Here is a 24,372-nt window from a genome sequence, read left to right on the forward strand (position 1 = left end):
CATATAGAAGATTTGCCTCTTGAGTTGAGTTAGACTCTGTATAAATCACTCAAGGGCAAGCTCTAACTCCTAGAACACCCTTCGTGTGTTCAGTACTTACAAAGATGTCTAAACGATCATTACTCAGAATTAAGAAGCTAACTCTGCCGAGTATAATCTATTCCACACCATCAATGCTGTTTATCTTGGCTAAAGTTAACTTGCGTTCCCCCGGCATGCTTGAATTTGCCGTGATGGGTGAGTGTGTTGCAATGTGGCTGAGTTTTTTTGTTGTTGTTCTGTTTTTGGCGAACTGGTCTGATGATGCAGATTCTCTAGGTCGTGAGATCCGAGGCACCATGTGGATGGGAGATCAACTCGGCATTGAGGTCCCTGGAGTAGGTCCCTGTGCAACCTGGGTTCTGTTCTGAATCAGTCAGAGGAGATTAAAATGAAACTCGGGATGATTTCATTGTTAGGTGTGTTTGACCTGGTAGTTGAACTTAGGTTTCAGTTTAGAAAATCAATGAACGTGATGGTATTGGGCACGTTCAAGTCCCTGAATGGGCCAGAGAAACGCGTTTTTAGTATTGGCGAGACTGAGCCATCTCCCCACATTAGAGGTAGTTATCGTCTGGATTGAATTTTGGCATCTCCTCCCTGGTGTCCAAAATCCACAGCGATGGATGGAGCCAGGCCAAGAACGGTGTTGGATGGACTTGGCGTGGGAGCAGAGAGCTTCTCCCCTCTCCCCTCCGCGCCCCAGGAGTGGAGTTTCAGAACGCTTTGGGAAGAACTGTTCCCATGGCTGTTTTGCGGGCTGAATTCTATCCCCTCACTGAAGTTCACGTTTACTAATGCGAGTAAGTCAGAGTCAGACTCCTGCTTTCAAATGCAAACAGTAAGCTCAGTGGACCTCAGAAAGTCTGTCTCACTCAGGAACAGCTTCTGGGAAGCATGTGGTCCCCATCACTTTCTGTATTCCTGCCGACAGTCACTGCAAAATCTCTTAAGCGACTCCATTCTCCAACGAGTTAAGCAGGTTTCTGAAAGTCGCGTCTGACAGGATTGGCTCCCCTCTCTTCCCACGCCTTTTCAGTCAGAGGCTCAGAATCAGTCATGACACGGGTCAGGTGACGCTATGTCAGATCCCTGGAGGCTGATCTGAGCGGTCATTTTCTAGATTTGTCCTCAGAATACACTGCCTGTTGTCTAGGATGTGAATGGAGTATGGCTGAGGTGCCCAGGCGCCTTGATTTTAGGAACATCACCAGTTGTCAGTCAAAGTGGCTCGGGGACACCTGGAATTCTTCGATTAGCTTTTTTTTTTTTTTGCCTCAGACTTTTGTGGTGATGGTAAGGCTTCACCAGCTTGCTTGCCCTAGGATCTTGTTAAAATGCAGGTTCTCTCTCAGCTGACCCGGGGAAAGGTGCCCATACTACCCGTTCAGGCACCATACACAGGAGCCTGTGGAAGATCCCGTCCCAAGATTGGAGAGTTGTCATGAATAGCGTGATCATAGAAAGGTGTGCCCCCTTTGCAAACTCATGTCAAAGACAGACCTAATTCAGCTCGGGGTGCAAAAGCCGGTTAGGAAGGACTGTTTGTGGAGGTGTGGACAGGGTCAAGGGAGCAATCAGAGAGGTGAGGGCCCACCTGAGACAAATACCTCCCTGAACTAAGCCTGAAGGGGCACAGGCGGCCCTAAGGACTGGATGGTGGTGGAGGGGAATGGCCCCTGGCAGGCAAGCCGTGCAGGGCAAGGAGAGCCCCACAGAGAAAGCCCTGAAACTCTCCTCCTTCCCAGCTGTCTCCCGCCAGGGCCTCCCGTTGTTTGGCCAAGCTGAAGCCAAGAGCAAAGGTATGGAAGGGGCTGCAGTGTGTTGCGGGGCAGAGCTAGTCTCCCAGGATTCTGGATGGGGCTAAGGAGGGGACAGAGCGATGTTTGGGGAGGGTCAGAGAGAGAACACCCAGCCCGGCACCGTTGAGCTTTCCTGCTTTGGGAGAAACTGTATGAGAGGAGGGGGTGGTATGAGGAAGACCCGGTGGGATTAGGGATCAGAGACCCCGTGCTGGACGTTAACACTCCAGTCCTGTCTCAAAGCGGCCGGTCTTATCCTGACAGCCTGAGCCTCCCATTTATAAACTAACTATGAGGGAGTTTGCTGGGCTGATTTGTGGGGTTACAGGTATATGATGAGCTGTTCCTGTAGGTGGTGGTCCTCACACATCAGTATCTGTCAGCGTCACCCAAGCGGATGCTAAAGTCCCAGATGTTCTCTGTTCCTGCCCCTAGGTCAGGAGGTGTCTGAGGGCCCGGGAATCTGCATTTTGACCAGTTTACCCAGAAGATCCTAATGAGGCCTCCACAGCATCGGTTCGAATTGTTTCAAAGAGCCTTGTCATGTCCACTAGTTTTGTTTTGTTTTTTGTTTTTCCCCCCCTTCCATCCCTCAGACTAGATAATTTCTTCCTTTTGTCCAAAAAAAAAAAAAATCTTTGGCTTACTATATACGGAGGCAGTAATTAAGTTCTGGCCCGAGCCATTTTTCTTCAGATAAGTAGGCTAATTATCTTGACATTTCCTTGTGGGTCCAATTTTCCAATAAAATATTTACTGTGTTCTCTTTCCTCTGGGCTCCTGACAAGTTCTCTTCGTCTGCCTCTGAGTCCCCACGTGAAATGAACATCGCCGTCTCAGCCGGTCACATGCACACGTCCTGGTTGAGGCGCGCCTCGGGTCTGCGGTGTTATCACAACGGAGGTTATTTTTTTTTTTAAGGAGTTTTACCTATCACATTAATAAAGGCGTTTTGTTTTATTTTAAACAGTCATATTAAAAGACATTAGGTCATAAAATAATGACTTAAACGGGACTGATAACATCAGAGTCACAGATTCATGGGAATCTAGTTTACAACAGAAACATACCTGGTGTGTCCCTCATGTGGGCCACTTCCCAATCACTACTAAAATGTTGCTGCTTAAACGTGCAGTCTGTGTTTTGTAGTTTTCGGTAGAACTTATTTGAGGATGTGCCATGGAACTTAGCTGTCCCCCAGAAGGCCTCCATGACCCACTTTCCCCTTTTCTCATGAATGCAGGGGCATGATTCCACACGCACCCACGTGGTCCCCACAGGTGCCTTGGTGCGTTGGCTGTGTGCTGTGCTCCAGCTCCAACCTGTGGCCTCTTCAGATGGGGCTTCCTCCTGACTGGGGTCTCACGTTGCTTCTCACTCTCTCCAAAGCTGCTGTTCCCTTGTTTCCCACTCGGTGCCTTCTACATTTTTTTCTCTTATTTCTTTCTTCCTTCCTTCCTTCCTTTCCTTTTTTCTTTCTTTTTTTCTTTCTCTCTCTCTCTCTCTCTTTCTTTCTCTCTTTCTCTTTGTCTTTCTCTTTCTTTCTTTCTGTCTGTCTTCTTTCTCTTCTTTCTGTCTTTCTCTGTCTTCTCTTTCTTTCTGTCTGCCTCCCAATCTCTCTCTCTCCCTTTTTCTTTCTTTCTTTCTTTTTTCCTTCCTTCCTTCTTTCCTTCCCTCCTTCCTTCCTCTCCCCCTCTCTCTTTCTCTTTCTTTCTTTCTTTCTTTTTTTCCTTCCTTCCTTCCTTCCTTCCTCCCTTCCTTCCTTCCTTCCTTCCTCTCCCCCCTCTTTATTTTTCTTTCTTTTTTCCTTCCCTCCCTCCCTCCCTTTCTCCCTCCCTCCCTCCTTTCTTTCTTTCTTTCTTTCTTTCTTTCTTTCTTTCTTTCTTTCTTTCTTTCTTTCTTTCTCTTTCTTTCTTTCTTTCTTTCCTTCTTTCTTCCCTTCTTCCCTCTCCCCTGTGTTGAGCTGGGGAGTTATTTAGATTATGCGCATTTGCTAATCCAGGTGCGGTTTGGTCTGCAAAGGAGTTCATCAAAGAGATGGCAAGAGTCCCCTCTGGATGCCAGCGTCTCGGCATGTTTGATTAGTGCTTGTGTCGCCTCTGAGACTTCTTGTCTGTCGCTCTTGTGCGATGTCAGAAGGGAGAGAATTTCAATTAAACCCTGGACTCAAGGGGTATTAAGTTTGCGAGATGGTCGTGGTCACCGAGAAAGACACCGGGAGAGGACACCAAACCTATCGAGTGTCTTGAGGAATCACTCCTGGGGCTGTATTGGGGCTGATCCTTCCCCAGTGATATCACTGGTGGGGATCGGCCTCAGTGGCCTCTTACTGCCATCTTCTGAGGTTGGGGCCAGCCAGAGTTCTGCTTTCTATGGGGTGAGGTGGGTCGGTGGGGTGGGGGCCTATTCTTAGGTTCCTCTGGCCAGATATCACCACTCTTATACCTTTATGAACAGATAAAAGCCATCATTAATGCAGATTAATTAAGGGAGCCAGGAAACAGGATGTTGTGTCCAACAGGCCATTGCGGTGACTAATGACAGACATGTGTCATTTGCCTTAAACGTTATTTAAAATGTGCTCTTCCTCCTCCGAGTCATTTGTTATCTCCCCACCCCCCACTGAATATGGAAATACAACGATTAGGAGGCTGTTTCCACTGTCCTGAGGTGTAGGCGCCATTGATTTTGTGATTTGCTGCTACCTTCTACTTATTGTAAATGGCCCATGATACATAAAGGAAATTTACGTTGGAGCTTTCCTTGGCGGGTATTAGAAGAAAAGGCATTCAGAGCTGAGACGGAAGGGCGTGGTGCCGCCCGTGGGCAGGCTTGCGTTGTTCATTTTCTCCTGGTCATTCTCACAGTTGCTGTGTAAATATTTTTCCTTTCTTTTAAAGTGTTTGATCCTGCTGTGGCCTGATACTTGACACGTTTTAAGGCACAAGAGGTGGGGGAGGGGGAGAAGTAACCAGTCCCAGTCATATTGCCCTTTCTCTGATATCCATAAACAGACGGAACCGTTCGTGAGTGCCTGCCTTCTTCCAGAAGTTATCCAAGGTGGTGGTGACAGTATGCTGCGTGACCCTGTGTTGCATTCGAGATGAAACGCAAAATGCATGGCTGTGTCTGCCAAATTGGCCTGGTTCTCTCTGTGCCTCTGCTGCCACCTCATCATGGGACACCGTGCCCGGGTCTGTGAGCCACGTGGGCACAGGGCTCACTGCACTCGGTACAGAGCTTCCTCCAAGCCGAAAACCATCCCAGCTCGGCAGCCGGCTGGTTCCGGCATACCCTTCAGCAGCCAAATTAAATTCCACTTCCGCAGAGCGCCCAGCAGGCCCCCTTGGCCCCTCCCATCAAGAATGGCATCTCCCCGTTCTATACTTCCTCCCAGCCCGTGGCCGTTGCCCGTCTCCCTTGTCTCGTGGTGTCCCCGTTGGCGTCCCTTTGATGTCCCTTTCTCTCTCTCCTCCTGGGTGTGAGGGCAGGAGTATCTCTCTCTCTTACCACTCTTGGCCAGGGATGTCACAGACTTAGACGCTTCACGTGCCTCACGCTGGCCATTGTGAACTTTGCAGTACAAAAACTATATAGCTCATGCAAGCCTAACAGATTAAGACAGCCTGAAACAGCCCCGTAACCTCCATCCGGGTCCTGCACCCCCAAAGCTCCTGCCCCTCTTTCCAACTGTGACTCTTCTCTCCCCGCCAACTTACACAACATCCTGTATTTTATGGAAATCTTTTTTTTTTGCATATCTTTATAGATTTAAGTATAAATGCTCTGCTTGTAGTTTGCCCATCGGTGAACTTGATAAAAATGGAAGTCGGTCTATACAATTAACATCTGACCCATGTCACTCAAAATTATGTTTGTGATACTCACCTATGCTGTGCATGTTGTCATAGGTTATTTTTTTCTTTTTTAATGTTTGTTGAGACAGACAGAGAGAGAGAGAGAGAGGGAGAGAGAGAGAAACAGGAACATCGATCTGTTCTTATATGTACCCTGACCAGGGACCAAACCAGCAGCCTCTGTGCTTCGGGATGATACTCTAACTAACCGAGCTATCCGGCCAGGGTGTCATTAATGTATAACATTGTATCATATGGAATATCTGTTCACTTCAGTAGGCAAAATAGTGACACCCTCCCCTCCTAAGATGTCACACCCAGTGTCCAGAACCTCTGAGTGTTAGGTCTCAGGGCAGGGGAAGTGGAGGTTGTAATTAAGACCACTAATTCCTGTGGTTATTTGTTTCTCTGTAATCCTGTGGTTAATTTGTAACCTCTCTGATGTGGTCTGTCTTTCTGTTAGACCAAATTATCTAAAAACACCAGTGTTAGACCATCCTGGATAACAAAAGTAACTGTTTAATGAAAAAAAAGTAGGCTTATTCTAGGCCAGCTAGACTTGACAAATACAAGTGCACTTTTTGAGCCGGTCGGTCGGTCCCTAAAACAGTGACTATCTCGGGAGCACACCCTCCTGGACATTCTGTCATGCCAGCTGTCTTGCTGGCACCTGCTTGAGCTTGGAACAGGTCCCCTCCTGTCACTGAGGGGGCGGCACTCCGACAATGATCAGTGATGACCCATGTGTGGATTCCTGAGGGTTTGTGAAGGTAGTTGCTAAATTTCTCTCAGACTTTCTTTGGAAAAGTAACTCTACATACTGGTGGGGGAAAAATAAAATAAAAGTGGTCTTTTCAAAGAACATTATATGTCCAATTAAAAATACTTGAAATGGTAAAAACAAAACAATAAGTCAAAATTTTCACCTGGTGTTTGAGGGGCCCAAAGGCACCACAGAAAGGGGAGCATGTGTCCTTCCCTAATAAACATGGAGTGCTTCTCAGACAGGGGACCCCAAAGAGACTCCAAGGGGGCACAGATCTGTGCATGCCCTGTGGTCAGCTTTTTTGTCCTCAAGTTCCAGGAAGCTACTTCCGCTAGTTTTAAGTAAAATGGGAACTAAACTACTTCGTCAGGAAATGGGGAAGTGTCTTCTTAAATCAAACGGGAAAAACCCAGTCAGGCCTCAGGAGGAAGATGAAGTCAAGAAATGGGCAGATTGCGGGGGGGGGGGGGGGGGGGGCGGGGGGCCTCCTCTCAGTGTCTGCTTCCTGCCTCTTTTTTCTCCTCATCTCTGCCGTTCCTTTTTCCTTGTTTGTTCGGTAAACCTGCCCTGCTTTCTTCTGACCCCCCCCCCCCCCATGTCAGCTGTGGGAAGCTGACAGGCTTACGACTCCTCTGCCCCCTCCCTCCCTCCTTTCTTTCTCGCACTTCATGACAGAGGTCAGGAATAAGCTTGGAACATTTTCATCCCGTCCCTGAAATCCTGGAGCGGACTTCTGACGGTGTCGGTCCAATTACGTGAGGCCAAGGGGAGAGGGCTGGTGGAAGAGGAGTGCGTGGCCCTGGGAGCCACGGGTGGGGGAGGGTGTCAGGGCTCACTGTGACCCGGACACTTTTCACTGGGCATCTACACCTACGTCATGCTGGCAGGTGGTAGCAGGGCGGTAAGCCCTTTGGGAGAAAAAAAATGAGTTCAAATTATTTTAATGTCTGCCATGAGATTGCTGGTGGGTCTCCCCTTTGAGACATGTTGGTTAGCGACTTAATATTTATGGAGAGCCTGGGGAGCATTTCTGATGTCGAGAGGTGATGTGTGTGGGGCGTGCCAAAAAGCTGCCCAGTTGCAAACTTGTCGCAGAATTGCCTGTGGGTCTCACTGAGTCTAGGCAAAGACACCCATTATCTGAAGATGATTATTTTAAAAGAAAACATTGTTCCCATAAACAGCAGTGCGGGAGATACACATGCTCATGTTTTACATTCTGCAACTTATTTGCATGGCCAGATTTTCACTGAGCTGGGATCTCTCTGGGCATGATACATTGTGAGCATGTTCTTCTGACTGCGTCAAGTCACAGTGGTTGCTTGCTCTCTGTAATTTATGGAGCAACATGGTATCTTTCAAACATGAGGTTAAGACAGACTGTATAAACAAGACAAGTTAAACCATGCTCAGAAGGGACTTCATCTAGAAGCTATCAGACCCAGCCAATTAAACTGAAGACCCTAAAGTAATTTCAGGTCTGGTGTTGAACTTAAACAGGTAAAACATAATGAAGAAGAAATGGTTAAATAATTATCGTTCATCATGTGCCTGGTTCCCACCGCCACCGGAAGGATGGATAGGGCAGGTGCCCACTCTCTGCGTGTATTACTGTGGAGCTGCAGGTGTGGGGTTGACAGCTGCCTTGTAACTGGCGGTGGGTGTGATTTCAAAGGGCTGTGTCCTCGGGCAGGAATATAAAACCCTGTTATGTAAAATAGTCAACTTCACAAGTTTCCAAATCCATAGTAAAGGAGCATGGCAGAAATAGACCGGATGGTGGAGAGCCCCGGGAAAGCTGAGTGGTGGGGATAGCCATCAAAGTCCCGCAGGGGGTTGTCATGTGGAAGAGGGACACCCCCAGAGTGGGCCTGTCATTGTGGGGGGGAACGTCAACTCCTGTCTGTCACTTAGATAAGGATGACTCCTAATAAGTCACCAGGCCTCGAAAATAGAGCCTGTCAACCAGACTTAATTTCTCCTTGGTGACATCAGCGGAAGTTTTCTGAGCGGACGACAGAAAACAGGTAGACGGATTCTGTCTACCTGTCGCCAGCCACCTGTGACTCACGGCCCAGGCTGCTCCCCCCTCCAAGCTCACCCTGTGATCTCTGACCTGGAATCACATTAAAGGGTATCATGTGGCCCCCAGCTCTCATTCATTCCTGACACTCACAACTGGGAAATGCACCCCTAAAGTCCTTAGGAGACCAAAACAGCATTCATAGAGGAGGAGGGACGTTCAGAGAATGGGAAAAACTCTTCCAGCTGTGACGACACGACACTGTGCAGATGGATGAGTTACGTTCCGCCTCCCCCCCACCCCCAAACAACACTGGCTTGTGACATCACCCCAGCCTAACCCAGGAAGCCCAGCCAGTGGCCAAGGCACAGATATCTTCCAAAAATGTTTAAACTATCAATGAACCGATATGTGAGTCTAATGCTGTATTAGGAAAGGCCTCCTCCAGTTTGGGAGCCAGAATTGGTCTTCTCGCCTTACTGTCCACCAAAAGCTGCCCCATGGGTGAGCATGGCTGGCTGAGGAATGCATTGTTGTGTGTGTGTGTGTGTGTGTGAGAGAGAGAGAGAGAGAGAGAGAGAGAGAGAAAGAGAATATTGAAGGCACTTCCTCCTTCCCGAGTGAGAGGGCCATCTGGTTGACCTCTCTGCCATGAGCAAAGGGAAATAACATGCAGAATGGCCAGCTGTCCCCTTCACGGCTGTCATGGTGGTCCTGGCCCTCCTCCTGGTCACCCTGACCACTCCTGTTACTGCCTTTTCCCCTGAGGTCCAGTCTCCCATGGTCGTAGCATCCTTAGGGGAGAGGACTCTGTCCTTTGCTGCAAAAATCACCTTCTAGAGTAATGGCGGGGTAGGAAGCGATACCGATAAATCTCCCCCAAAACTCAACAAGATCTTCAACCAGAAACAGAAAAACCTATACTTGGAGCCTCCAGAAGCTTCGCAATACACCCAAAGGTATGGTCGAGTGAAAAATTGGCTAAATATATAACCAAACCCCGAAGGAAATAGGGAGTAAGAAATGCTCCGCCTTCCTCACTAAACTAAACAGGGCGGCTTTCTCTGGTAACTGTGAATATAGAAACTGAGGCGGGCAAAGGGGGTGAATAGATCCAGGCCGCGGCACAAACGGCCAAACCAGGCTGTGGCACGGAGATCCAAGCCGAGGAAAAACTGATCCTGTGGCAACCCGGGCAATACAAGCTAACACTCACGCCAAACCCAAACAAAGAAAGACAAACGGGGCGGCCATTTTACCTGGTCTCCTGGTTGGCGTGCGCAGTTAGTGGGTGAGAGATTTCTTCCTAGGCCCCAAGAGTGGGTGCCCGTGTTGCCCCACGGAGAGGCAGGTTCAGAGGCCTTTCTGTGGGCCGAGGGCAGAGTCTCTGGGCAGCCCCAGCGCCCTGGGAAAGCCACGCACGGGAGGGAGTGAGAACTAATTCCAACGGTGGAGATTTTCCGTGCTGGAGGGGTTTCACTCAGAGGGAAACGCGGCCGGCCTCATATCCTGGTTTGCGCGCGCAGATAGTGAATGAGAGATCCCTCCGAGTGCCTCGGCAGTGCGCGCCCGTGTTATCGCACAGAGGGGCAGAGTCAGGGGCCTTTGTGTGGGCCAAAGCAGAATCTCGGGCCGCCCCAGCGCCTTGCAAAAGCCGCGCACGGGGACGGAGCGAGACTCAATTCCAACGCTGCAACTTTTCCCTGCGGTTGGGGGTTTCACTCAGAGCGTGAGACTGCTGGCCGGATATCCTGGTCTACGCGCGCAGACAGTGAGTGAGAGTTTCCTCCAAGCGCCCCGGAAGTGGGCGCCCGCCTGTGTTACCGGACAGAGTGGCAGACAGAGCCAGAGGTCTTTGAGTGGCAGAAAGCCCGCCTGATTATGCTAGCAGCTCTGACTGACTGAGCCTTACCCAGAGCCCTGTGCTGAGTGGAAATAGAGTGGGGAGTTGCCAGCTCTTTGAGCCTCTTACTATCCAGGCAGAGGCAGCAGCAACCCCATAGCTGGATTATCAGGCTACTAATTGAGGAAGGAAAGACTAGGAGAAAGGCTCCAGGAACACAGACTCTCTCACTGTCGGAGCCTATAAATGCTAATGAGCCTCGACTGCCAACGAGACTAAAGCACAATACATGACATTGCCATAGAGACTTATCAACTGCAAACCTCTACCTGAGCGTGCCAAAGGGGCAGAACCCGGGGTACAGAGTCACCGACCAGGAAGAGGGAGAGAAAAGAAAAAGCAAGAAGATAACCTCTCAAAATCAAGAATAATCTGCAGACTTTATAACCTATCCCATTTTATTATATTTGTTCGTTTGTTTCTCTTATCTTCATTCTTGATACTTTTTTTCCTCCTCCAATTTGGCCGATTAACTCTCTGCCGGTCTTACTCTCTCCTCTCCTTGAACTACACTACCCATAAGTGTTACATCTCCCATTATCTTTTCTCTTCTCTTCCTTTCTCTCTATGAGGGTTGCACTCCAAAACCCTTAACTCTCTCTCTCTCTCTCTCTCTCCTTTCTTTTTTCTTCTTTTAGTGGTTCCCTCTTTTTTTCTCTCTCTCTCTTTCTTTTCTCCCTCTATATTAGTTTCTTCCTTTCTCCTTTACATCTCCTCTCATTCAAACCTCAATAACAAACAAATTACCTTATCTGGGGCTCAAACTTATGTTTGTGGCATTTTGGGGGGTTTTTACTTCACCTTTTTAACTCACTAGCAGTGCTCCCATCCCTGGCTCTCCATTTTATCTAGTTCTTGTTCCACTAAATACAATAGTAATTTTTTAATTTGTCCCCCCATTTTTCCGTTTTCCTCTTATTCCTCTCATCATAACTCTTAGACAACCAACACCTAAAAGCAAATCATTTTATTCTTGACCCAAATTTTTTCCTTATTTGCTTTTTGTGGGTCCATACGCTCTTTTTTTATCTTTTTTTTTGTTTTTGTTTTTCTTTTTTTTTTTTTTTTTTTTGCCCCTTTATTACTTTTCCCCAATTCAGGCCCTCCATCACAGTCATTGTTTGTTATAATTCACAGTTCACCACAAGATTTTCTCAAGAAAGAGGGGAGAGGAGAGGAGAGGAAAAAAGGAGGGGAGGAATAATTTCCTTTTTTAAAAAATTTTTATTTTATTTTATTTTTCTTTATTTCATTATTAATTTTTTTAAAAAAAACAACTCTTCGATTTTTTATTTTTTTATTATTTTTTTAAACTTTTTATTCTTTATTAAATCTCATTAATACTATCAACAAAACCACCCTTAGATGCCATTAAGGAAGAGAAAATCGAATATCATGGATACAAAAGAAAGAGAGGTAACACAGCTAGATGAGGAAAAATCTATAGAGAAAAAATTTAATATATTGGAAACCTTGGAGCTAAATGACAGAGAATTCAAGATAGAAATCCTAAAAATCCTCCGAGATATACAAGAAAACAGAGAAAGGCAATTTAGGGAGCTCAGAAAACAACTCAATGAACACAAAGAATATATGTCCAAGGAAATCGAAACTATAAAAACAAATCAAACAGAGATGAAAAACTCAATTCACGAGCTGAAAAACGAAGTAACAAGCTTAGCTAATAGAACAGGTCAGATAGAAGAGAGGATTAGTGAAATAGAAGACAAGCAACTTGAGGCACAACAGAGAGAAGAAGAAAGAGACTCAAAAATTAAAAAAAATGAGATAGCCCTACAAGAATTATCTGACTCCATCAAAAAGAATAACATAAGAATAATAGGTATATCAGAGGGAGAAGAGAGAGAAAATGGAATGGAGAACATACTCAAACAAATAATAGATGAGAACTTCCCAAGCCTGTGGAAAGAACTAAAGCCTCAAGTTCAAGAAGCAAACAGAACTCCGAGTTTTCTTAACCCCAACAAACCTACTCCAAGGCATATCATAATGAAATGGACACAAACCAACAGCAAAGAAAAAATTCTCAAGGCAGCCAGGGAAAAGAAGAATACAACATATAAAGGAAGGCCCATTAGATTATCATCAGATTTCTCAGCAGAAACTCTACAAGCTAGAAGAGAGTGGACCCCAATATTTAAAGTCCTGAAAGAGAGGAACTTTCAGCCACGAATACTATACCCATCAAAGCTATCCTTCAAATATGAAGGAGAAATAAAAACATTCACAGATACAGAAAAGATGAGGGAATTTATCATCAGAAAACCCCCACTCCAGGAATTACTAAAGGGGGTTCTCCAATCAGATACAAAGAACAAAAAAAAACAGAGCCACAAGTAAAAGCTCCAAGAAGAACACAATAAAACCAAATTTAAACTGTGACAACAACAAAAAGAAAGAGGGGGAGAAGATGGAGATTAACAGTAGCAAAGGACGATGGAGTGCAAAAGTACTCACAAAATAGTTCGCTACAATGAACAGGGTAGGGACCCTTTTCATTACTCAAAGGTAACCACCATTGAAAAAACCACCACAGAAGCACATGAGATAAAAAGATAGCAACAGAGGAAAGATGTATGGAATACAACCAAATAAAAACAAAAGATAGAAAAACAAAAGAGAAGGATCAAACAAGACACAAAACTAACAGAAAGCAAGATATAAAATGGCAATAGGGAACTCACAAGTATCAATAATTACAATAAATGTAAACGGATTAAACTCACCAATAAAAAGGCACAGAGTAGCAGAATGGATTAAAAAAGAAAAACCAACTGTATGCTGCCTACAGGAAACTCATCTAAGTAACAAGGATAAAAACAAATTCAAAGTGAAAGGCTGGAAAACAATACTCCAAGCAAATAACATCCAAAAAAAAGCAGGTGTAGCAATACTCATATCGGATAATGCTGACTACAAGACAGCAAAAGTACTCAGAGACAAAAATGGCCATTTCATAATGGCTAAGGGGACACTGAATCAAGAAGACATAACAATTCTTAATATATATGCACCAAACCAAGGAGCACCAAAATATTTAAGACAGCTACTTATTGATCTTAAAAAAAAAACTGACAAAAACACAATCATACTTGGAGACCTCAATACACCGCTGATGGCTCTAGATCGGTCATCCAAACAGAGAATCAACAAAGACATAGTGGCCTTAAACAAAACACTAGAGCACCTGGATATGATAGACATCTACAGGACATTTCATCCCAAAGTGACTGAGTATACATTTTTCTCCAGTGTACATGGATCATTCTCAAGAATTGACCATATGTTGGGCCACAAAAACAACATCAGCAAATTCAGAAAAATCGAAGTTGTACCAAGCATATTTTCTGATCATAAAGCCTTGAAACTAGAATTCAACTGCAAAAAAGAGGGAAAAAATCCCACAAAAATGTGGAAACTAAACAACATACTTTTAAAAAATGAATGGGTCAAAGAAGAAATAAGTGCAGAGATCAAAAGATATATACAGACTAATGAAAATGACAATACGACATATCAGAATCTATGGGATGCAGCAAAAGCAGTAATAAGAGGGAAGTTCATATCACTTCAGGCATATATGAACCATCAAGAGAGAGCCCAAGTGAACCACTTAACTTCACACCTTAAGGAACTAGAAAAAGAAGAACAAAGACAACCCAAAACCAGCCGAAGAAAGGAGATAATAAAAATCAGAGCAGAAATAAATGAATTAGAGAACAGAAAAACTATAGAAAAAATTAATAGAACAAGGAGCTGGTTCTTTGAAAAGATCAACAAAATTGACAAACCCTTGGCAAGACTTACCAAGGAAAAAAGAGAAAGAACTCATATAAACAAAATCCAAAATGAAAGAGGAGAAATCACCACGGACACCGTAGATATACAAAGAATTATTGTAGAATACTATGAAAAACTTTATGCCACTAAATTCAACAACCTAGAAGAAATGGATAAATTCCTAGAACAATACAACCTTCCTAGACTGAGTCAAGAAGAAGTAGAAAGCCTAAACAGACCTATCAGTAGAGAAGAAATAGAAAAAACCATTAAAAACCTCCCCAAAAATAAAAGTCCAGGCCCTGACGGCTATACCAGCGAATTTTATCAAACATTCAAAGAAGACTTGGTTCCTATTCTACTCAAAGTCTTCCAAAAAATTGAAGAAGAAGCAATACTTCCAAACACATTTTATGAGGCCAACATAACCCTCATACCAAAACCAGGCAAGGATGGCACAAAAAAAGAAAACTACAGACCAATATCTCTAATGAATACAGATGCTAAAATACTAAACAAAATACTAGCAAATCGAATACAACAACATATTAAAAAAATAATACATCATGATCAAGTGGGATTCATCCCAGAATCTCAAGGATGGTTCAACATACGTAAAACAGTTAACGTAATACACCATATCAACAAAACAAAGAACAAAAACCACATGATCTTATCAATAGACGCACAAAAGGCTTTCGATAAAATACAACACAATTTTATGTTTAAGACTCTCAACAAAATGGGTATAGAAGGAAAATATCTCAACATGATAAAGGCCATATATGATAAACCATCAGCTAACATCATATTAAATGGCACTAAACTGAAGGCTTTCCCCCTTAAATCAGGAACAAGACAGGGTTGTCCACTCTCTCCACTCTTATTTAATGTGGTACTAGAGGTTCTAGCCAGAGCAATCAGACAAGACAAAGAAATAAAAGGCATCCATATCAGAAAAGAAGAAGTAAAGGTATCACTTTTTGCAGATGATATGATCCTATACATCGAAAACCCCAAAGAATCCACAAAAAGACTACTAGAAACAATAAGCCAATACAGTAAGGTCGCAGGATACAAAATTAACATACAGAAGTCAATAGCCTTTCTATATGCCAACAATGAAACAACTGAGAAGGAACTCAAAAGAATAATCCCCTTCACGATTGCAACAACAACAAAAAAATACTTAGGAATAAACATAACAAAGAATGTAAAGGACTTATATAATGAAAACTATAAACCATTGTTAAGGGAAATCGAAAAAGATATAATGAGATGGAAGAATATACCTTGTTCTTGGCTAGGAAGAATAAATATAATCAAGATGGCTATATTACCCAAAGCAATATACAAATTTAATGCAATTCCCATCAAACTTCCAATGACGTTTTTTAAAGAAATAGAGCAAAAAATCATCAGATTTATATGGAACTATAAAAAACCCCGAATAGCCAAAGCAATCCTAAAGAAAAAGAATGAATCTGGGAGCATTACAATACCTGACTTCAAACTATATTATAGGGCCACGACAATCAAAACAGCATGGTATTGGCAGAAAAATAGACACTAAGACCAATGGAACAGAATAGAAAGTCCAGAAATAAAACCACATATATATAGTCAAATAATTTTTGATAAAGGGGCCAACAACACACAATGGAGAAAAGAAAGCCTCTTCAATAAATGGTGCTGGGAAAACTGGAAAGCCACATGCAAAAGAATGAAACTGGACTACAGTCTCTCCCCCTGTACAAAAATTAACTCAAAATGGATCAAAGATCTAAACATAAGACCTGAAACAATTAAGTACATAGAAGAAGACATAGGTACTCAACTCATGGACCTGGGTTTTAAAGAGCATTTTATGAATTTGACTCCACAGGCAAGAGAAGTGAAGGCAAAAATTAATGAGTGGGACTACATCAGACTAAGAAGTTTTTGCTCAGCAAGAGAAACTGATAACAAAATAAACAGAAAGCCAACTAAATGGGAAATGATATTTTCAAACAACAGCTCAGATAAGGGCCTAATATCCAAAATATACAAAGAACTCATAAAACTCAACAACAAACAAACAAACAATCCAATAAAAAAATGGGAAGAGGATATGAATAGACACTTCTCCCAGAAAGAAATACAAATGGCCAACAGATATATGAAAAGATGCTCATCTTCTTTAGCTATTAGAGAAATGCAAATCAAAACGGCAATGAGATACCACCTCACACTTGTTCGATTAGCTGTTATTAGCAAGACAGGTAATAGCAAATGTTGGAGAGGCTGTGGAGAAAAAGGAACCCTCATACACTGTTGGTGGGAATGTAAAGTAGTACAACCATTATGGAAGAAAGTATGGTGGTTCCTCAAAAAACTGAAAATAGAACTACCTTATGACCCAGCAATCCCTCTACTGGGTATATATCCCAAAAACTCAGAAACATTGATACGTAAAGACACATGCAGCCCCATGTTTATTGCAGCATTGTTCACAGTGACCAGGACATGGAAACAACCAAAAAACCCATCAATAGATGACTGGATAAAGAAGATGTGGCACATATACACTATGGAATACTACTCAGCCATAAGAAATGATGACATCGGAACATTTACAGCAAAATGGTGGGATCTTGATAACATGATACGAAACGAAATAAGTAAATCAGAAAAAACCAGGAACTGTATTATTCCATACGTAGGTGGGACATAATAGTGAAACTAAGAGACATTGATAATAGTGTGGTGGTTATGGGGGGGAGGGGGAAATGGGAGAGGGAATGGGGGTGGGGAGGGGCACAAAGAAAACAAGATAGAAGGTGACAGAGGACAATCTGACTTTGGGTGGTGGGTATGCAACATAATTGAACGACAAGATAACCTGGACTTGTTATCTTTGAATATATGTATCCTGATTTATTGATGTCATCCCATTAAAAAAATAAAATTATTTAAAAAATAAATAAATAAAAAATAATAAAAAAAAACTTAACTTAAAAAAAAAATCACCTTCTGCTCTCACTTCTGCGAAAATCACTTTCTGCTTACTTCTTCCATGTCTCGAGTGGCGTGGGGACCAGACTCACCCCGTGTCAGACAGGCATGCCCCGTGATGTGTACCCAAGACGTCCGAGGTGGCTACCGGCTGCCGGCTGCCGTAGGAGTCAACGCGCTGCTTCATTCTGGGCTTGCATAGCCGCGCGCCCTCCTGCGTCACCTTCCTTTGCAGGAGGGTCGTGGTTCCTCCGTGTCCTTGACTTTCTTTAAATGGGGTAGGACATGGGATATACCTCTGAGGTCTTCCCACACTGCCTATCAGGTGTTACTGAAACATCGTTTGGTAGTGACAGCAACAAACAGCCAAGCCCTCTCGTCTGTTTCTGTCATTTTTATAGATGGTCACGTGTTTTCTAACTCATGTGCATTTGATCCTGACACCTCATCCGTAGGTCCCTTTCTGTCTCCCACCCTCTGCCCCTGGGTTTCCACGTTTGTAGCCTACGCTTTTAACTGGGATCTCTACTCCTGATCCTAAGACATGAGGTGGTAGCAAGAGATGTTCTGGGCTACGTCTGAAGCCAGGATATAAGATGCAGTAGATTTTAACCCAGAGAGGGGAGGGCTTGGATGGGCAAAGACAACAGGCCACAGGGGTCATGCTTGCTTTCAAGCACCATGGTGTCTTTATTTAATTTGCATGCTTTCTCTTTCAGTTGTTGCAACCCCCACAGAAAGTAGCAAGCCCGGATCCCAGATGACTAAGAGAACAGCCTTCTGCAGAGATGAATTTTAATATTTAAAAACATTAGCCACCTAGGAAAAGGCCGAGTCTTGTCTTCAGCGTCCTTGTTTGCTTTTCTCCTAGCCCGAGTTAAAAATAAGTGTGAGAGCAACAACTCTGTCACTGGGGACAGAGCGGTTGCCGGCTATGGATGTCAGCTTGCCGGGGTCCGTCTTTCAGGACCAATGGCTCTTTGTGGCCACCCTTGTTAACGCAGCTAGGCTGGTGTTAACGCTTTGCTTCCTGTACCTGTCAACAATTGCTTGTTCCTGTTGGACAGGTCAGCCGATAACAAAGTGATCCCTTGGAAAGGCATTCACAGATGTGTTCACTCAGCAGACAGTGCCCCGTTCTGTACCAGGCACTGGGAGCAGGGACACATCCAGGCAACTGTGCTCAGGTAGCTTGTGGTTTAGTGCTGAGGCAGGCATTGGATACATAATTTAGTAGTTGCCATAATGTAACTGAAAAGAATTTGCAAAATATCACAGTTGTGTCCAGATGAGAGAAGAATGAATGAGCTCTGCGAGTGAAACCAGGCGAGGCTCCCCAACGTGTCAAAGATGGAAACTAAAGAAGGGGAATGGGTTTGCCTGACAAGATGAAGACAGAGGGGAATATCAGGAAACAAAGGTGTATATTCAAAGCGGTGGGGGGAGGGGATATGGAGGGGGAAGGGAGGGAGGAAGGAAAGGAAAGGAAAGGAAAGGAAAGGAAAGGAAAGGAAAGGAAAGGAGGAAGGAAGGAAGGAAGGAAGGAAAGGGAAGGGAAGAGAAGGAAAGGGAAGGAAGGAAGGAAAGAAAGATGGATGATGGGTGGATAGGTGAGTGGGTGGATGGGTGGATGGGTGGATAATAAATGGAAGATATGTTCACCTTCTTAGAGCAAATGGTTCATTGTCAACAACCTTTCCATCTTCTGGGTCTCTAGGCCACATATGTGGCGCCAAACAGAACCAGGGAATCTATTATAGCCTTATTTTGACCATTCTAGGTAAAAATCTATATATCTGCTGAGAAATGCATTCCTGAGGCTCACATTTCAGGGGATAATTTATTAACTTCCTTTGCCCTTCATGGGAAGCAGGGTCATTTTCACTCAAATTTTTAATAATTCAGCTCCTGCAAGTTAAGATGAGGAAGTCTGAAGGTGAGGAGCTGAATTAGATGTTCAAAGAGACATATGTTACACTGGCATTCAACCCAAAAACACCATATCTGTACGTACAGACCGGAGCTAGGAAGCTGGAAAGTACGGACAGTTTTGTTCTCTTGGATCAGCTAGATAGTTTGTGATTTTTTTCTTCTTTAATTGTTTTCCTATTATTATTGTTCCAAGACTGCCTGTGTAGGAAAAAGAAAAATCACCTTCAGTCTGATAAATGAAACTTGGCAAACAAAAATGCCATTTAATGACAAAAAGGTCTGCTTTCCTGTGGGTCAAATTGCCCTGTTTTGTTTTGTTGAAGTAAGAATGTCACCTGAAAGCCGGTATGAAGCGTCTGTCAGAAATGTCATAAATGACCCAGAATTATGTCGACGCAGACCCTGCTATTGGCATCCGTTTGGTTACTGCCTCGCGTATTCGCCCATCCGATGATCAAAACTGAACTGGCGTTTTCTACAGAATCTTTTCTGAGTCCACTGAGCATGGAGGAAGCAGCATTTGTCCTGTTTCTCATTTATGTTCCAACCCCAGTGGCAACTCAGTTTGGTATCTTTCTTTGCTGCCCTCCGTGTGTCCGCAGAGTGTTTGCCCTGCTGGGCATTTTCCAGATGACTCATTTTCATCTTCCTCCCTGGAGGACTGACCCTCCAGACTGCCTGTGGGGTGTTCACTCATCCATCTGGCTCACTCTCTGGGGAAGCAGCGTACTCCCTGGTGAAGCAGCCCCCTCCATGCCGAGGCAGTGCTACACGGATAGTTAGAAATGCTGAAGTTGTCCTTGATACACCATTCTGTGCCTGGTTCCCCCTCTACCTCTCTGGGATGGTCAGCCTACATCTTCTCCACGGGCCACTTCCGATACAAGAAGACTAAGAATGACTGGGCTTTCAAGCCTGAGCCCTCCCTTTAAACTTATTCCGCTTGACATGTTTTGTTAACGTCTCCGTCTTCTGATAATGGCATGGGCAGACTCACCCTCTGGTGGTACCCCGCCTCACCCTAGATGTCACATCGTGGACGTGGTTGGGCCAGGGAGGGGCACACTGCCTATGACAGAGCTCGGGGTCACTGCTGCATGTGTTCAGGAGCACTTTTACAAGTAAATCCATTCCACTGCTGCAGAAGCACCCCCCCCCCCCCAAATTCAGGTTCATGTGCCTGATACGCAGGAGGAACCACAACATGGAAACTCCTGTGTTTGGCGATAGAAAAAGGTTTTTTCTATTTGGACGAGGCGTGAGGACAGGGGAGCAAGATCTCCCCCATATCTGTCTCCTCCAAAAGTGTTTTTATGCTGCTGAGAAATAAGAGAGGGGGAATTTTAGGAAACTGAAAGAGAAGGCTGTTTCTTTACTCACAGAGAACATACAACATTTTTCCCCCCACATCAGACTCCTTCTCCTTGTGGCCCTAGAGTTACCCCCCCTGCTGGTCACAGAAACACAAAATTATAGTACGAGGACAAGGGTGCCGGGCTGGAGAACCAACATTCTGCAAAACATCTCACAGTTGTGCATCAGTGACGTCCTCTTTAAAAGCCAAAAAATAAAAATTAAAAAAAAGCAGAAAGCCAACGTCTTGTAACTGTCGCCATTGTTACCAATTTGTGCTTAACTAGCTATATTTTTCTATTACCTTGAGAAAAATGTGCTTTGAAGCATTTCTCCTGGGCCTTGCTCTGTGAACAGGCCTGCGGAACAGAACACATGCCTTCTTAATCTTGGACTCTAAGTTATGTGACAACCAAAGCAGCTGAAACACTTAGTTAAAGCCTGTACCTATATCCTAATTAAGAAATAAATTACTTCTTGCTGCCAAAAATACTAGGGGCATTAATATCTCATGGGATTCAGCTAAAACACTCCTAGCTGGTCAAGAAATTGACCGAAGCAAAAGTCCTTGGAGGGCTTTTTGTAGGGATTTTTTGGCAAATAAACAGCTAATAGACGTGTTTAAAATAGAATGTAGAATTCCAGACTATTCTTATTAGAAACAAGATTCAATATATATCACTTGTTTGGGCTGATGAAGACATAACACTGATTGAATCTTTCCAGATCTTGATTAAGATTCATTGACTATTAACACATTTCAGTTTTTAAAAAAATTTTATATAGAGGAAAGGAGAGAGAACAACTCATTGTTTCACATAGTTGTGCATACTTTTCTTATGTCCTTTGACCAGGAATTGAACCAGTGACCCCAGGCTCAAGCCAGCGATCTCGGGATTCTTTGTTTTTTGATGGTGACCCTAGGATTTAATCAGATTAGTATACAGGATTTGTCTGTCTGCTGGGGAATTATTCATACTCTCTATGTTGGCTGTAGAGATTGCACTGTCTTCGAGTCTATGTATCCACAGATTTTTAAAAATATTTTTCTGAAGTAAGAAGCGGGGAAGCAGAGAGACAGATTCCCGCATGCGCCCAATCGGGATCCACCCGGCATGCCCACCAGGGGGCAATGCTCTGCCCATCTGGAACATTGCTCTGCTGCAACTGAAGCCATTCTAGCGCCTGAGGCGGAGGCCATGGAGCCGTCCTCAGCACCCGGGCCAACTTTGCTCCAATGGAGCCTTGGCTGCAGGAGGAGAAGAGAGAGATAGGGAGGAGAGGGGTAAGGGTGGAGAAGCAGATGGGCGTTTTTCCTGTGTGCCCTGGCTGGGAATTGAACCTGGAACTTCCACATGCTGGGCCAACACTGTACTGCTGAGGTAGCCAGCCAGGGCCTGTATCCACAGATTTGATGGGGGGGAAAAAAAGCTTTCTTTGCGAGCATGGGGAAAGTGAAAAGCTGCTGAGTCAGCAAGATCTTGTCACTTCTAGGCATTGACATTCTCGTATGGAAAACCCAACCCCTTAGGCAGCGAGATTGTCTCAATATGACATCTTGTCATGATTCCACGCATATGTTCAGTCTTATTTTTAAGTGCTGAAAAGCTACTTTTTAATAGCTAGATTTCACCCTGTACGGCAAATAGAAATGTGGGTCAACATTTCTAAACAGCTGCAGAACTGTTTCCTGCGACGACGATAATGGCTTTCAGAGTCCTCTGGAGTTCACCACCTTGAAGGCAGATGTGCATTGTGGAGAGTTGAATTTTTCTTAATTCGATAACCTAGATAAGCTGGAATGGATTGTTTGGAGTCCGATTTGTCTTGATTTGATAACCGAGAGAGAGTCGATATTAGATATTTGGATGCCAGCGTTTAATTATCCACCAACCCAGAGTTAAGTCTCGTCTTTATTTCAACTTGCAGCAATTTGATAACGTACTGAGACCTTGCCATCTCAGCAGAAGAAGTATTAATGTATTACGTCATCTACTCGTTGAGGTCACCTCCATTCTGTTTCTTCTTGACTTGGCATTCATCTGAGTTGCATTCGTGGGCTGTCAGCGAATATTCTGTGACCTGCTTATAGGCAGAAGTAACAACATGCCATTTGCAATGCGACCATCTGTCTTAATATTTGTCCCTGTGGCCCTTGCATAACTAATAATTATAATTATTCATCTATCACTGTGATGTTTCTAGCTCACTATTAATTATCAACATTATTTCCTCTGCATCTCCACAGATCCCAGCTTGAACTGCCATGGATGTCCTCACAATAATCGGAAAGGAACTAAAAATTGGGTCCCAGCAGCCAGTATGGCCGATTAAATTCCTAGGTGGACCCACCCTTTAGCTTCCCTTTTGCAATGTCTCCATGTATCACCTCCCACCCCTCAATCCCTGCTACCTGCTTCCCTGGCAGGGGCTAAAACCTAGCTTAAGGGTAGGTGAGTGACCCCGTGAAGACAGACCTGGGTGTCTTGAAGCCTGGCATGAGAGCCACAGAAGAAGGGGAAGGGTTGCCATGGTGAGCCATGGGCAGACGGGATTAGAACTGGAATGTGGTATATGCTCCGTCGATGCTTAAATTCGGTGGTCTGAGGTTAACAGTGTGATACAAGTAAAGAGAGAGAAGAGACTGAGGACTGTGGAAAATACAACACACTCAGGTTAACCCTACGGGGATTGACAGGTTGGCTGTCATGGAGAGAAAACCCTACAGTTATCACCCGGTGCTGCAGGGTGGCTGATAACCTGGCTGATCGGGTGGAGAATCCTTCCTCTGTCGCCAAAGTGGCACATGTCATAGAATGTCAGATGCCGTCTCCAGGGCCTGCCGGGGTGCAGGGAGGGCAGAGGGTAGAGAGGAGAGCTCATCGTGTCTCCAGGGATGAGACATACGATGCCTTGTTCACAGTCCCATGTCCTCGGGTCACGCGCTTCACATCTTCGCCTTACTCACCACGTTCCCCTCTCTCTCTCCTGTTTGCTGCTTTCAGGAGCTGGTAGGGAGCAACCCTCCCCAGAGAAACTGGAAGGGCATAGCCATTGCGCTGCTCGTCATCCTGGTCATCTGCTCCTTGATCGTCACCTCGGTCATCCTGCTGACACCAGGTACTTCTCGCTGTTCTCGGAGCAGTGAGTCACATGCTGAGGGGGGAAGGGAGAGTGCGATGTACCTTACCCGTGTTATTTTTAAGGGACAGCCTGTTCCATAATTCATGTTTCCCAAGCTCTCGCTTTAAGTGTGCCACGTGGAGAAAACGACGGGACTGGCTATTGGTCAGTAAGACCCATGGGATATGCTTTTGGGTTTGTTTATATAACTGTTGACCAGCAGGAAATGCTTGGCATCTATGATAATTCATAATTAATTAATGCTTGGTGAGCGTAAAGATGGGGGCATGGCAGCCCTGGCCAGGGAGCTGGGTTGGTTAGAGTGATGTGCCAAGGCCGTGGGTTCTATCCCCCAGTCACGTCAACCAATGAATGCATAACTAAGTGGAACATCACATCCATGTTTCTCTCTCGCCTTCTCTCTCTCTTTCTCTCTCTCTCTCTCTCAAATCAATAAATTAGAAAACTTGTTTTAATTTTAAGAAAAGACACTGGCATGATAAATCTAATAATTTTGGATATCCCATAGCATTGTGGCTATTATATCAGAGATGAATTAAAGACATTATTGAAACAACATATATTGAGTGTGGACAAAAAATAAAGTATAGGCCCTGGCCGGTTGGCCCAGTGGTAGAGCGTCGGCCTGGCGTGCAGGGGACCCAGGTTCGATTCCCGGCCAGGGCACACAGGAGAAGCACCCATCTGCTTCTCCACCTCTCCCCCTCTCCTTCCTCTCTGTCTCTCTCTTCCCCTCCTGCAGCCGAGGCTCCATTGGA

The 24,372-nt window shown here is 44.6% G+C and overlaps 1 protein-coding gene across 5 annotated transcripts in view; it reads left to right on the forward strand.

The window, feature by feature from the left end:
• Positions 1 to 24,372, forward strand: part of DPP6 (dipeptidyl peptidase like 6) — a 573,115-nt gene that overhangs the window by 360,055 nt on the left and 188,688 nt on the right. For all 5 annotated transcript variants that reach the window (XM_066385521.1, XM_066385524.1, XM_066385520.1 and 2 more), the window contains exon 2: positions 23,476 to 23,590. In XM_066385521.1, the coding sequence (XP_066241618.1) occupies positions 23,476 to 23,590 (115 nt within the window). The remainder of the gene's footprint in view (positions 1 to 23,475; positions 23,591 to 24,372) is intronic.

This window comes from Saccopteryx leptura, chromosome 5 (genome assembly GCF_036850995.1).
Source record: "Saccopteryx leptura isolate mSacLep1 chromosome 5, mSacLep1_pri_phased_curated, whole genome shotgun sequence".
NCBI classification, from domain to species: domain Eukaryota; kingdom Metazoa; phylum Chordata; class Mammalia; order Chiroptera; family Emballonuridae; genus Saccopteryx; species Saccopteryx leptura.